Here is a 14,375-nt window from a genome sequence, read left to right as displayed (position 1 = left end):
GGATATTTTCTTAATGGCTTTTCTGTACCTTTCTACACATCATCTCATGTTCCAGACAAACTCGGAGCAGAAGATTCTGTAAACGCCGGCTTTTCACCGGCCCTGTGCTCTGTAGAGCCATGCGTCCTGGGAAGCGCGCCCGCCCCTATATTGCCAGGCAATGGAATATCCTCTTCATTTCTGAAGCCTCGTGTGAAAGCGTGCTTGTCGGAGACATCGATCACAGCAAATCCCTTCACATCCTTCGCCAGGCACTGGGTAGCGAGACCGTCTGGTGGTGGTTGTCTACCGTTGTTCTTTTCCGGCCGGTTGCCGCATGCTTTGGATTCAGCTCCGTCCGTTTCAACTGATTCATTCCCGCGTAATAGAGATACACTCTCTCCTCCACGTGGAAGTAGTCGCCGTTTGCTTTCTTTACCCTCTCTTACACCGACTGAGGACAGAAGCCGCCAGAGCTCCAGTGTGGCTAGCACTGTTGTTGGTGAAGCGAAGCCGAAACAGGGGGAACGACAAACAAAGGACGAGAATCCCGACCGTTCTGTCCCTGTAAGTAAGGGCGAAAGGGAAGATCCCGAGTGGCGAGGAAGTGCTGATGGGTGTATGATAAAAACAGAAAGACACGGCATGGAAGGTCGGTGTGAAGATTCCTCTCTTTGGATGCGCCGCGAAAAAGAAAGGAACTGTACTCAAAGTGATCGTTCTCATTTAAGTCCATGGCAAGAGGGCCGAATTCGCGCCAGCGTGGTTAATACAAGGATCGGAAGCTCTTTTCTTCGTAACAGATCTCTGTCCATTGTGCGTCACCTCGGAGAGTCTCGAGTATGCCGGGATATTGTAGGTGTTGGAGAAGAAGATCAGAGCCTTCCTTTCATCAGTCCGCTTCACCATTCTCTTCGTTGGAAACTTTCTTCGTCACGGGCACTTCCACGCCTTGAGAATGAAACCTCTCTGATGTTGTCGCCTCCTGGCTCATCATATTCCTTTCTCTCGTCCCGTCAGCATTTCCCCCCTAGCGCCTCGGGGCTGGTCACTGGCAAAATCTCAGCTCGGACGCAGGGGAATTTTGACTCAAGGAACACCGGTGACTCTGGAAAAGCGGGAGACGACAAAGGACATTCTTCCAGTATCCGCCCCGGTAATAAGACCGAGCCCCAGACAAAGCCAGCAGACGTTGCGACGTCTGCGTGTGCAACTTCGTTAACAGCATCACCTCCATCTGTCGGAGGGATTTCAGTCGACGACGAGACACACGAAGGAAGTGGTGGGGTAACCAGGGATGTCGTGCCTTGCAATCCATCAGAAGAATCATTACCCTCGGTACCGCCTTCAACAGGAGCATCCAGTGAGGGAACGAATTCTTCGATGGGGGCTAGTGTGGCTAACTCGCCGGCCACTTCAGAGACACCAGCACCTACCATGCGAGCTTGCCAAGCAGCGGCTGGAGCTTCTACGGACCCTGAAGATAAGAAAACGGGGATTTCCGATCGACGGTTAGATGGAGTCCTGGAGAACTCAGAAAAGCTGTCATTTTTGGAAGGAACTCGTGGAAAGCGTAGACTGTCCGGTGTAGCTAGCAGTGACAAGAATCATCCCATCTCTACAACTGTGGAGGGAGACGTCGCGGAGGCGGTGGCCATGGCCCCCGTGGGGTCTGAGGGAGGAGAGTCACGTCCACGCGTAGTACCGCCGGTGAAGGGCAAATCTTCAGCGGATCCGAAGAAGCAGCCTCACCGTCAATGTAAGAGGGCCGAGATCAAACCTGATGAAAGGACCACAACCCTGGAAAGGGGTGGAGAAGGGGGTTGCCATGGCGTTCCCCGCGGAGGCTCCGTTTTGTCAGAGCCGAGTCCACCGTTGGTTTCGCGGTCATCGGAAACGCTGTCGAGGGATGCAGCTGCTCCGCATACCTGTAGCGGTCCTCTCACCAACGGACCCAAAGTTCATGCTTGTCGCCCACAAAGGTTGCTCGTGGCGCATGGTATGACAAGAGGCATGAGGTCGGTGCCGAGCATTTGTCGTGTCGGGGCTGAGGGCAAAGCGAGATTCTCCGAAAGCCTAGGAGACGGAGGACTGCAGAAGCAGGCGTTTGCAGATGAAGATGAGAAGGTCTTGCTTTACAAAGCCAGAGAGTATCTCCTCCGGCATCCTCGCGGTGACAGACCGCAAATCGTCATTCCCCATACAGGAACTCCGACGCCGGGAAGAAGAGAGCTCGACGCCGATGAACAAAAGACGAAAAATTCCTTCATCAAGGGACAAAGCAAGCCAGCCGAACCTCAGAAGTTGCTATGTACCTATATGGAAGGAGAGTTTCAGTTGGTAGCTACAACACGGCTAGTCGATTCACCAGCTCCTAGCGCGTGGTTCCGACTTGCTCCAGGAGTGCCGGGACGACTTCGCCCCGGGGATGAGATTCGAATGGGTTCCTTAGAGTTAGCGGTGCTCCGTTTCAACACAGGAGTAGGCAGCCAGCAAGGGTTCCGCGGTACGATGGAAGATGAGGAAGTTGTTCTGCAGGACCTCGCTGTAAGCGACGCCTTTTACTGCTCATTCTTTGCAGTTCATGATGGGCATGGAGGCCGTGATTGCGCTCAATTTGTCAAGCGACAGCTTCACCTCCGTTTCCGACATCAGCTGCTACGCCTATGTGGCCGGCTTGAGTTGTCCAACGCTGTAGATACTCATGTCCATGCAGCCTTAGCTGAAGCCTTTCTGAAGACGGACGATGCATATCTTGCATCTCAGCGGGGCTTAGGCCTTCGAACCACAAGTGGTTGTGCAACGGTTGTCGTTGTGATCGTAGGAGGAGCCCTTTGGACGGCTAACTGCGGGGATGCAAGAGCTGTCCTCAGCCGTAGAGGTCGCGCCATACAGCTATCAGCAGATCACAAGCCACATCGGCGTGATGAAATGCAGAGGATTGTAGCAGCTGGAGGCTTTGTACGTTGCAGGAGGGTGTTAGGGAGATTAGCGGTGAGTCGAGCATTTGGAGATAGTGAGTATAAAGGATTTCAAAGGTGGGATCGGGAAGGGATAGACGAGAGTACCTGGGAATGGCCATCATGTGAAGGAGCGACAGGTGGAGGTGAAGGATGCATGGACGGTTGTGAAAGAATGCACGGGGAAGGCGGCCAAAGGAGAGCTGAACGTTCACGTAAAGATCAGAATAGGAAGATGTCAAGCATTCTGGGACACCAGGCGACTCAGAAGGATGTATCAGTGAATGGCCAAGCAACAGAGAAAGGAACTGACTTTCTGTATCGTGCTCCCCTTGTAACAGCCTCTCCTGAAATACGAAAGGAAGCATTAACGGAGGATGATGAATTCTTGCTCCTTGCGTGCGATGGTCTCTTCGATGTCTTCACGAGCCAAGAGGCTGTTACATTTATAAGGGAGCGACTCGCGACGATGCCCGAAGCTGAGCAAGACCCTCAGATAGTTGTGAATGAGTTGATCCGGGAAGCTATCGAAGAGAGGAAAAGCAGAGATAATGTCACCGCTATTCTTGTGACATTCAGGAGTGATGTCGGCTGCCGAAGAAAGACTGTGTAACGATACACACCTTGTCCCATTATTCCGACGCCATCACGTCTACATCTCTCACCCTTTCTGTATGTATCCCCCATCTAGATATCCCCATACATGTATACTCCTCCCATATGCGTACTGCGTGTCGTCAAAGGTACGCGCGCAAAAATAGATTCGCTCACTCCTTTTCTCCCTAAAGCTTTGCATGCGTCCAAAGTACAAGGTGAAAAAAGTGTGTTGCCGTGTGTGCTCCTCTTATCTGTGCTTTCCGATATCCAGTAAGTCTCGTTGAGTCCAAGGTAGGAGGCCTCGTCAGTTGACAGAATCGTTTTCACTCGAGGGTCGAGAACGCAAGAAGGAGAGAAACAATGGAGGCCACGAGACTTCAGTGCAGTGTACAGGCCGATGTCATCTTCCTCGGTTTGTAGACCAGGCAAGCTCACTCACCCGACGTTCCTACGGGGGTGACGTGTGAAGGATTGCCTTGTGATTCTTATGTAAGAAGATATACATATGTCGCAGTGTTTATACTTTCCCGCCCTCTTGCCCGACGTCTTCCGGGGAATGTCGACTCAAGCGTAAGTGTGTCTACTGTCCCCGTCCAGTCACTCTCCTGGTATCTCTCGGTGTTGCGAATGGTGCCTTTACGAATAGTCGTTACTACGACTACTACCAAGCATATGCCAGTGATTCCCGCAGAAGAAGCTATATGCGGTATTCTTTCTTCTTTTTGACGTGGTGGTGATGGTGTCCTGTGGTCGAACAAGGCGGTTCTTCACAAAGAATGAATACGGGTTTTCTAAGCTAACCATGATCAGTACCGCAGCATTGTTACCGGCGTCCGCAGTGCCTGAATCCCGATCGTTTTCTCGCGTATGACAGAGTAGTCAATTCTACTGCGGGCTTCCAGGCAGGGCAGCAGCGCGACTGACTGTATAGGTAGTAGGTTGTTGTACATGCGCAAGGTCTCTCTTGCTCAAGGACTGGTGCGGCTTCTCCTGAAAGGATTAGGGGGGGGGGGAACGGGGGGGTGAACTTTTTTGCAGGGGCGCTCTCAATGACAATGGCATTATCCGTCTTATTCGTGTTGGGATATGTTCACTGCATCGAGACAGCACGAACCTTCTGAACTTCGGACATCTTCATGGAAACGATGTCTGGATCCGCTGCTGTTTAAAAAGTCTTTCTTCAGGGGTGTGTGCGAGGTGTCACTCACTGTCAGTCAGTGCCCATGTGTCCTTCCGCTTAGTTCTCTCATTATATCTTCATGGTTCCTATGCATGTGATTCCGCTCGGTTTGCACATGGAAAGATATCTGCATGTTTTCCTAATCATTCCTTTTACATTCATCACTGAAATGCCCTCTTCATTCATTTCAACGCCACCCCAGCCCAGCCGAGCCCTGCAGTAGTTCGTCTTCACTCAACGTATACAAACCGCATCAGCCGTTGCCGCGCTTGCGGGTCTGTCGTATACATACCTGCCGAAGGTGGTGCCTACCAGGCATCATTTCTCTTCAAGTAGACTTCTTAGCTCATCGCGGGGGGGTGAGTGTTTACATTGGATGGTATTCCGTCACCCAGGCGGCTGGATTAGGTTGAAGTCGGGAGGAGCATCGCTCGTTCCTACACATTGTATTGAGAAAGAATACCTTCCGTTTCCCCCGCGTTCTTTTCTTCTTTATCTAAAGGTCTACTAGTAGGTATCGAACCCTGTCGCGCGCGAACAACTTGGGAGGTGGTAGTAAGGGTCAATTATGCCAGCATTTGCTTTTACGCTCTTTCTGGCGTTGTCTTCGTTATATTCTTGCCTGAGGAATCAAGGCTGATTCTTCTCTAAGCGGAGAGAGAAGGTTACACAAGTAATGAATGTGTTTTTCTCTTTGTACCCTCTTCGATCTCCGTTTCCGTAGTTTTCTTCCTCTTTCGGAACCCCGAGGAAGAGCGAAGCGCCATGTTCGTTGTCTCTCCTCGGAGCGTATATCAGCAGCAGCAGCATGCAGGCACGCAGACAGAGGACAGACAGGTGTTACCGCGACACGAGTGTTTTGACGAGTCATTCCTCAAGGGTAGTATCACCTCTACGTCCCTTTTGTCTGAGAGCCCTGTCGTACCTACTGTCAAGTGTCTTCGATGCCATCAGCAACTGTTCGTGAAGAAAAAGAAGATCGACCATGTCAGATTGCCCCGGCCTTGTCCCTACTTTTTTCACTGGAGCTGGGAGCGTTCGGAAAGGGTGGAAACGAAGGCCGTATAAGTATACATATATAACTGGTGATGACAATACCAAGGGGGGTGATACCGGGGAGAGTGAGTATTCATCTGTTCACCCGTTACTTTTTCTGAAGTTGCCTAAGAATTGAGTCTCCATGTCCCCGTGCGTTAACATGTATGATGATGATCGATAGGCTCTAGTCTAGTCGCTAGTAGGGGGTCAGATGTTTAGACAGAAAGGGTGACTGTCCCTGTCTCTACGGCTAATAGTAATAATGTCCGTAGAGTATTCGAACAAGTGGTCGCTGTAGGCCCTCAGCTGCAGGTGTGTCTCTGGTGGGAGTGCTATGTGAAGGGCTTGTAGCCCTAATATTCATGGTGTGGGTAAGTCGATTTTGTGTGGGCGTAGACGCGAGTCTTCTTCTTGACAGTTGCTCATCTCTCTGGGCTATCGAATTCCGATGGAGTAGGTAATTAGACTTCAGATGCCTCCCTGTCGAGACATGACATAACGACGTATGGTGCTGGTGTAGTGACTTTCTCTCTCGTGTCATTTTACAAGAACTGTGTGTGATACGGCATGATTGAATGGCACCAAAAACACCGAAAGTCCGTCTTGACAGGGAGAGTCTTTTTCTCGGGGGGCTCTAAACTGCATGACAGCGAAGAAGAAGAAAGAACAAAGGAGGCGCAGCGTCGCGTGGCGACTGATGGTCTCTCACCCAGTCATGAAGAGCTAATCTCAGTGGATGTACGTATGTATGAATACCGGTGTATGTACTTTACTTATGAGGCAAAACCTATGTTTGAGTAGTAATGCATTGTGTATTCTCATCCTTCACTGATGAGTCGAGGGGACATCAGCTTTTTTTCTCCACACCTTGGAATGACCCTGGGGGCAGGTGGGCAGGAAACCACGTGCCGTGTTGCAGAATACAAGTAGCGTGCCAGACACATTTCAACTCATTCGCATGCATGCACGGGCGAGGGAAAACACAGCTGCCTTGTGAAAGCGTACGTTGTCTTTCAATCTTCAGCTAGAAAGAGGGACGTTTGTGCAGCATAGGGCGTACGCATGCGCGTCTCGCATGCGGTTGGGTTGTCCGTTCATGTATGACGACTGCTGAAGGTGTGAATGCATATGTGATAACCCCATAGCATTGTATGTTAGCCTTTTCTGCTTTTCCCGTCCTTTGGCAGAAATCCCCCAACTGCCCATGTGATCACGTGGAAAAGTCTATGTACAGTTTCGGAGAAGACCTTCTGAGTGGGGGGCTGAGGAATGAGCTCCTTCACATATCACCACTATGTTTATTTCTCATACTTGGGCCTCCCGCGCCTTGTTTTCAAACACTGCAGCCTAACACTCTTTTTCTCACCTATAGTACTCCTCGTTTGCGCCGTCTTAGTCTATCTCTGTCTCTCTTTGTAGATAGGCTATACATGTATACCAAGCGTACGGGTTATCTCTCCCCCTTTTCAGGTCGACTAGCTTGTCTACCACCCATGTGGAAGTACAACGATAGCCAGTTGTTTATCTCTAGGTCTCTATGCGCGCAATGTGAACGTTTGCTTCTGCCGTCAGCAAGTGATCCACCTGTTTTGTTTCCGCTTGATGAGATGAGAAGCTGTGAAGGAGATGCTGCTGTTGCTGCTGCTAAGGAGCAGTAGGAAGGGGCGTCGTACGTGTACCGCGGGCGTTGTTTTTATATATCTATCCCTCTTGTTTGATCTACAAGTTCGAGTGAATGAACCATCTTCTTGCTTTACGGAAGAAAAAGTCCTCGGTTCATTCCCGGGCGAACACCAGAAGGACCGACACTTCCAGCCAAACAGACCTTTGTGTAAAGTAGACTCTTGTTGCATAGATCAACTCCACGTTTTTGAAAGAGCACGTGTGTTTTCCTTCTTCCGCTTGACCCTCTTCCCTAGCTTTCTTCTTTTCAAGCCAGGGTTGCTGTGGGTTCATATGAATACGCTTCCTTCACTCTCCTCGGTGTTGTTTTTGAGAGAAAAGAGAGAGACTGTTCATGCCGTGTGTGTGTAGATGTCTCGGTTAGTGTATCTCTCGTTTTGTCCGAAGGCCTGAAGAAGGCTTGGTTGCTTGCAGTAGGGTGATTGTTCTCCGGTCTCACTTCTCATTGACGACGTACTCTTCCTTTTCAATGGAAGGTTTTTTTTTTAACCGAATCGAACTTGACGTCAGAAGACACCAAAAAGGGGCAACCAAGCATCATTCCTCCGCAATCATCCACTTAGTCGATACAAAGCTCCACCAAAGCTCACAACAGGGAAGAAAAACAAACAACACCTGCCTGACGGAGACATTTAACGGCCAGATCTCCGACTTCGGGGAACTCCCCTTGCCTGTACCATTTTGAATAACATCTCTATCTGAAAAACGCTTCTATCTACCAGCAACGACGCGCTCTGTCTCTCTCACTTCCGCCTGAGGTGGGATAGTTTATTCAGAAAAGCCCCCTCGAAGGGGTGAGAGTTGCAGCCGCCGCGCAGTGAATCCAGGGGCCTGTGCATGTGTACCTGAAGCAGCGAGCTAATTTCGGTTTAAAAGTCCATATAGGTTTGACCCCAACGTCTTGTAATGTTATCCGATACTGATTCTTATACGTGCTAGGCGCTGAATGAGCAGTGAAAGGATTCCATGTCTGCTACGATGAGCAGGTAGGTATGTATAGTTGTTATGTCAAGACACCCAAAGCAGGTGAGTGGACTATCTGAGTCAACCCAGGTGGTACCTTCTGGTGAGTCTGAGTACTAGGTAGATAGGAAAGGACGAGAAATTGAAACTCGCTGGAACGGGAGGGAGACGGAAGTTCTAACAAATCTAGTTTCACATGCCAATACTTGGGACACTTGGATAAACCCGAACACCATCTACGTCAATCAACATCGTCGTTCACCTACGAGGTGATCACAGGTATGTAGTTTGCCCGCGGTAGACACCACAGCACAGAATGACTTTTTGTATCGACAAAACAGATATACGGACGGAAGACAGATCGAGACACAACCGCGGAACCAGAGCAGGTAGCTAGTGAGCTAGCTAGCTGGTCTTCTTTCTGGTCTGGTGGAATCGGGGGCTAGATAAGGGGTTGGTTGGCCTCTCCCTCTTCCGCGCCGCACGCACTCTGCTCATTGAGGAACAGAAGATCATACCGGTTACAGGGGAAAAAAGTGGGACAATTCGGCTGTTGCTGGGTTCGCCTATCAATGGAGAAAACGACCCTTTGCCGCATGCAGAAAAGAGGGCCAAGCATACTCAACACTGTCGCGCGAGCGTATTCTGGCTACGCGCCGAGGACCACTGGGGTCCTCCCGTCCTCTGAAAACGAGTATCAGCGAAAAATCCGGCGCCCTTTTGATTACGGGAAGATAGTACACGTACTGAGTCCCGGCCATTTAGCCGCCCAGTGCATGCTGACCGCTTCAGCTCGCCAGGAGTCCCCGCCTTGTCTCCCTTTCTCCCTAGGCAAATGCTCCAGCCAGCTCAGGAATGAGTTTTCCATGGAGCGAATGGCTGTGGGCAGTTTTGTATGGAGGCAAGTGTCCCCTCACTCAGTAGCTCCATACACGTTTGATCTCTTTCACCGCCGTCACTTGGAACCTTTCAGTAACAATGCTGTAGCTAACTCTCCTTAAGTTTGTTAACCATGCTAGATGCTCAACTCGAGGCCGCTACTCTCGCCAAAGAGAGAGAATCTCTCCTGTTACTCTTGCTACGTTTCGCATGTTGCATGCGCTGTTTCACAGATCGCGCGGTCAATTCATGAGGTCTTATATGGGTCTGGCGTTTACCGTCTCGTGAATGGCATACGCCCACGGAACTGCCATCCTCTCAATCGATTCTTGTCAATATATTTCCATGCTATCATGCCCACAAGAGCCGTCGCTAAGAGACCCAGGAAGACTAAAGCAACAATAGCTCCTGTTGAAATTCCTTTGCGAGCCGGTTCGTCTCCTCCATGCATAAGCATTCTCTCCATGGCAGCTCGAACAGCCTCAGAGCTCGCTCCTGTTGCGTCTTCCATAGGCATATTACCAAAGGCGGCTCCTGCACCTGGGCTAAAACCTTCCTCTCCTGCATGTTTCATTTCCATGCCAAGCCGAGATTGGGCACCGCCTGCTGCCCCACCCATCATCGCTTCGAGGAGTTTGGCCTGCATACCACCATGAGGAGCCCCCTGAAGGGCTGCTAACTGCTGTTGAAGAAGAAGTTCCTGTTCTGCTGTTGTCAGTTTATGTCCTGCATGCGCTTCCGCATGCTTTTCTTCTAGTGCCTTAGCGTATTCGGCTGCTCGGCGTGCCCTCTCCTCGTCAGAAAACAAAAGAGCTGACTTCTCAGCTGCTTCTTTCAGGTGTAAGTCGGCTGATTGAGCTGCTGCTTGCTTCCCGGCTTGAAGTGCTTCCGCCGATCCTTGCTTTGCTTTGACGCAACTAACCTATGGGAAAGGAGGAGACGATTTAACAGGTTGTCAAGTCCAAATACATTCAGAGCTTTCCTGTTGTTGATCACATATTCTACCCTCCCATCCACACAAGCATATACATACACATGGGCCCAAGACAAGATTTCCAAACTACCACGCAAAGACAGTCACCATTCTGGAGGAATTCAGCAGATGGAACTACAGAAGAAGCGAAGATGGTGATCAACATATAGTAGCCCCCTCACCGACACCCCGAAGGGGAGCACGGACTATTTGCTCACTTGAAAACCTATCATCGTCCCACCACAACAAGTAGATCAGCTCTCTTATGCTTCATCAATAGTCGCCTGATAACTGAGACAGGAGATGCCACCACCCTGTTCTCCTTTTCTGTATACGCTAAGCTCTTCTTTTCGCATCTGAGATATATCCTATCACCATCTGCGTCCCACCGAGAAAAGTTCTCCACCCGAAGAACCAGGATTACGGACGGAGCATAGTGAAGCAAGCTCACGGGTCTGCTTGAGACAGCATGTGCTTTGAGACATGTATGCTATCACATGAAAGAAAAAAAGAAAACAGGTCGACATCTGAATATTCCTTCTAGCAGTCGATGGTAGGCTTATAGAACGTCTGTCTTGTGGGACTAGAGTGGGTGACAGGTCAAAGGCACAGGTCAGTCGGCAATCATGCAGAGCCAAAAAGGGCTGCTGGAAAAAAGAAAAACAAAGCTCACTATCTGATTCCATAAGCCGTCCGACACTCGCCTTCTGTTACGACGTGACGTAGAAGCACCTCAGAGACATTTCTGGAACTCTCTCTACACACTCCGGATCCCATGACGGGTGGGTGTCGTCTGGATTTCTGCTATGGAATACAATAGACGACATCTCGTTCGTATGATGAACAGAGGAATGTAGAGGACTAGTACTAGTTGCAGATATTATCTAAACTAGTCGATAAGCAGAGAGTTTCTCACTCACCATCGCACAAGAATGAGGGGTTTCATTCATCGTACACCCCTCTTTGTCCATACACTCGAGGCTTAAGGTAAGACTTGAGTTTATGAAAGCAGCCAGCTGTTTCCCTACTTCTGCTTGGCGTGCTCGGATGAAGAAGCTGACATGAAAGATGCTATTCACATCGAGATAACCAGTCCAATCGACAGGCTTCCGACACCCTTTAACAGCTGGGGAATCGAAGGTGACCTGGATATTAAGCTTAGGAGTTCTTTGGATAAGTTTCTTTGCTTGCTTGGTTTGTTTTGCTTCCATCCTCTCAGCTTTGGACTTGCGTTTGAAAAGTCTTCGGAAGAACCCTGGGCCTTTCTTCTTTCCTCCCCCACTACTAGGACCATAACCCCCACCCTTCCGAGGCCCTCCTCCTTCCTCTCCCATTCCCTCTTCTCCGTAATCTTCTCCTTCTTCTGGTGGAAATTCGTCTTCGGGTTTTCCTGCGCTTTTCTTTCTTGAAAAGACCCTCTTAACACCACCGAAAAAACCCTTCATTTTGGCCTTGATGCCTCGTCCCCCTTCTTCATCATCATCTTCATCGCCATAGTCATCCTCGTAATCACCTTGCAAAAACGAGAAGCCGGACAGGGATTCTTCTCCTCTTCCTATCTGGTTTCTGTCGCCTATCTGAATATAAGAAGAGACAGCTGAATCATCAAGAGCTATCTCACCTCCCTCTTGATGGTGCTTCTCAATAGGCCTTCCGCTATTCTTCTCCCGCAAATATGATGACCCCCCTCGAATGAAACTGCCTTCTTCACCCCTTTTCAGTGGGCCGTTGAGAGAAAAAAAGACACCGCCTCGCTTCTTCCCCTCTTTCTTCTTGTCAGATTCTTTCTGAAGTGAACGTCTGCGACCACTTAGGCTGTTGTTACCGTCACTCGTCTTCTTGAAGTTTTCTTCAAGAAAACCCCCCCCGCCTTGGTACGATGCATCATTGTCATCTTCATAATCTTCCTCACCTCCATAACCCGAGGCACCACTACCTCCACCTCCTCGGCTACCGCCTCCTTCCCCCCCGCCACCACGCCCCGATCCTCCCACAGCTCTTGGCTTGAAGCCTAAAAGTCGCCTTGACTCGGACAGAGACATAGAGAAGCGTCTGGGTTGGAAGGCTATAGTGACGAGAAGTTGCATGTAGTTCTTGCTGTTTGTCGCACATCGTCCTATATCGGCGAGAGGACTCGTCGGAGATATTCGGTAAACTTTACGTTCATCAAACCTGAGAAACATTCCTTTGTTCTTTCCAGCCGCTGAAGAACCGCCCGCCCCTGCGCCTTGTTGGGATGAAGACTTTCCTCTTCCTGGGCTGCCGTATCGCCCAACCATAGCATCTCGGTTATAGGAGACGTTTTCATCCATATCATAGCCGTACTCATCTTGATCCCATGCTGCTGACTCCTCTAGTAGTGAAACACGGGGAGAAGATGAGGCTGCTTCATCGCCGAGGGATGTTGACAGTGGTGAAGGAAGGGCTGAAGAGTGAGAAGAAGATAAGAGAAAAGAACTCTTCCCAAGTTCAAGATAACTCTCTCCCCCCCCTTCATCCCAGTCATTCCATCCTCCTTCTTCTCCTTCGTCTACGGATCCTTCCTCTCCTCCGCCAGGTGCAACCCCTCCTCCGGGACCCCCTCCTTCTACTTGTGGAGAAGGCACGGTCTTTCCCCTCTTCAAGTTTTGCAGTTCTTCAGCTGTGAGAGGTTTGAAATGAAAGACTTCTACAGGTGCTTGCATGCTAGTTATAGTCGACCGAAGAAGAAGTAACATCCCGCTCCGTTCTTCGACTTGACTGCAGATATCACCGTGAGATTCCGCATGTCGTGGACATCGAGAGCATGTAGAAAACGTGTAACACTGCTGGATGTCGTGCGCATGCCGAGGAGTATATTGACCCGATGCGCACCTTGCGTATGAGCATGCCCTTGGCACCCCCCCAGCCTTCTGTTGGTCTGTTTCCATCAGGAACGAAAGTGGCCTAGCAGGGCTAGAGAAGGGACAGGGCTCGGTTTTAGAGAAGCCATCAGATCCAGAGGAACCGAGAGATACAGTAGGGGACAAAAGAGACTGACCAAAAGACGAAGCAAAGAGTGACGATGGAAGTGAATAGGTAGAAGACACCGGTGCTTGGAACGAAGAACCTCTCGTTGTCTCGCGTCCTTGAGGATACGAAGAGGCAGCGGACTTCGCTGAAGACCGGTGTCCCTCGATGAGAGGGCCTCCCAAGAATGGACTTGACCCATGGTCGCTGTTGGACTGGGATGTACAGGGGCTATCAAAGGAAACCTGCTTCTGATGCTCTCTGCTCCCCGTCTTCTCCGCCGATCCATTTCCCTCACCAAAGACAGTTGTCTTGATCCGGGACTTCCGCCAACTTGAGGGAGGTATCGACGTCGACGTGTTAACTTCCAGTGACTCGGCGCTGGCCTTGACCAAAAAAGAGAGGAAGGGAGACGCGTCCTGTGAAAACACTCCTGGACTTAGGTCACCAGGCACCCGGGGGAGCAAATGCGAGAGAAGCAACGTGGCACCGGCTCGGCACCGGCTCAGTGAATCGGAGGGCGCCCAAACAAGGCAGGAATAAGGCAGGTCACCAGAAGAAAGAAAGGGCAGATAAAGGAACAGAGAACAAAAGAAACGCCATTTCGGTGCGCCATTCAAGGACTGTGGAAGAGTCATGATTGCACCAAGAGAGGAGGAGAAGCGAAGGGTCAGGCAAGAGCACGAAAGAAGAGAGAACCTGCTGAGTCCCAAAAACGAATGCAAGATCGCACCTGAACGAGTGACTTCATTTTGAAGAAATGTAAACGGATGTGAAGGATGACCCTCCAAACACGAGATCGAGCTACGGTGTCTGGAAGACACCCGAAGACAATCCGGAAGCTGAAGGGAAACATTCACCAATGAAGCAAAAAAGACTTCAGCAAGAGAATAAAGGAATCAAAGCCCAGATATGAAGTAATGTAAAGAAGAGGTGAAGCGTTACATGCTGGATTTATCGTTGGATCGAGCTGGGACTCGAGCCGCTTGACGGGAGCCTCTCGTTTCGCCGAGAGCTAGCCACACAGCGTAACATGAACCACGCGAAACACAGGTAGAGAGAAACCCCCTGGCAACTGGCATTGCAGTACGCGTAGGGGAGGCATAGCGATAAAAAGCAACAACGAAGTATCCAT

General features: G+C 50.3%; 3 protein-coding genes across 3 annotated transcripts in view; 2 read left to right on the top strand and 1 right to left on the bottom strand.

Annotated features, from left to right (window-relative positions):
- CSUI_000627 (protein phosphatase 2c domain-containing protein) overlaps nt 1-4,523 on the top strand; it is a 16,073-nt gene extending 11,550 nt beyond the window's left edge. Inside the window, exon 3 of the mRNA XM_068060860.1 lies at nt 1-4,523. This exon is cut by the window's left edge and continues 1,415 nt beyond it. Coding sequence (XP_067927165.1) covers nt 601-3,552 — 2,952 coding nt within the window. The 5' untranslated portion in view covers nt 1-600 and the 3' untranslated portion in view covers nt 3,553-4,523.
- A 50-nt stretch (nt 4,524-4,573) lies between these two features.
- Nucleotides 4,574-8,345, top strand: CSUI_000626 (uncharacterized protein). Its single transcript, XM_068060859.1, has one exon. The coding sequence runs from the start codon at nt 6,906-6,908 to the stop codon at nt 7,410-7,412; it is 507 nt and encodes a 168-aa protein (XP_067927164.1). The 5' UTR covers nt 4,574-6,905; the 3' UTR covers nt 7,413-8,345.
- Nucleotides 8,346-8,595: 250 nt separating this feature from the next.
- Nucleotides 8,596-14,168, bottom strand: CSUI_000625 (uncharacterized protein). The gene is made up of 2 exons (XM_068060858.1): nt 11,173-14,168; nt 8,596-10,201 (listed from the first exon to the last, which is right to left on the bottom strand). Exons 1-2 carry the CDS (start codon nt 13,876-13,878, stop codon nt 9,554-9,556), a joined length of 3,354 nt encoding a protein of 1,117 aa, XP_067927163.1. The 5' UTR covers nt 13,879-14,168; the 3' UTR covers nt 8,596-9,553.
- Nucleotides 14,169-14,375: the final 207 nt, after the last annotated feature.

The sequence above is a fragment of the Cystoisospora suis genome (assembly GCF_002600585.1).
Source record: "Cystoisospora suis strain Wien I chromosome Unknown contig_243, whole genome shotgun sequence".
Lineage (NCBI taxonomy): Eukaryota > Apicomplexa > Conoidasida > Eucoccidiorida > Sarcocystidae > Cystoisospora > Cystoisospora suis.
Note: the sequence above shows the minus strand (reverse complement) of the source record. Positions and strands in the feature narration are given on the sequence as shown.

Coding starts and splice junctions, on each gene's coding strand:
- CSUI_000626 (XM_068060859.1), top strand. CDS start 6,906: ATGTTAGCCTTTTCTGCTTTTCCCGTCCTTTGGCAGAAATCCCCCAAC.
- CSUI_000625 (XM_068060858.1), bottom strand. CDS start 13,878: ATGACTCTTCCACAGTCCTTGAATGGCGCACCGAAATGGCGTTTCTTT. Junction 10,202..11,172: donor CCCCTCATTCTTGTGCGATG/GTGAGTGAGAAA, acceptor CCTTTCCCATAG/GTTAGTTGCGTCAAAGCAAA.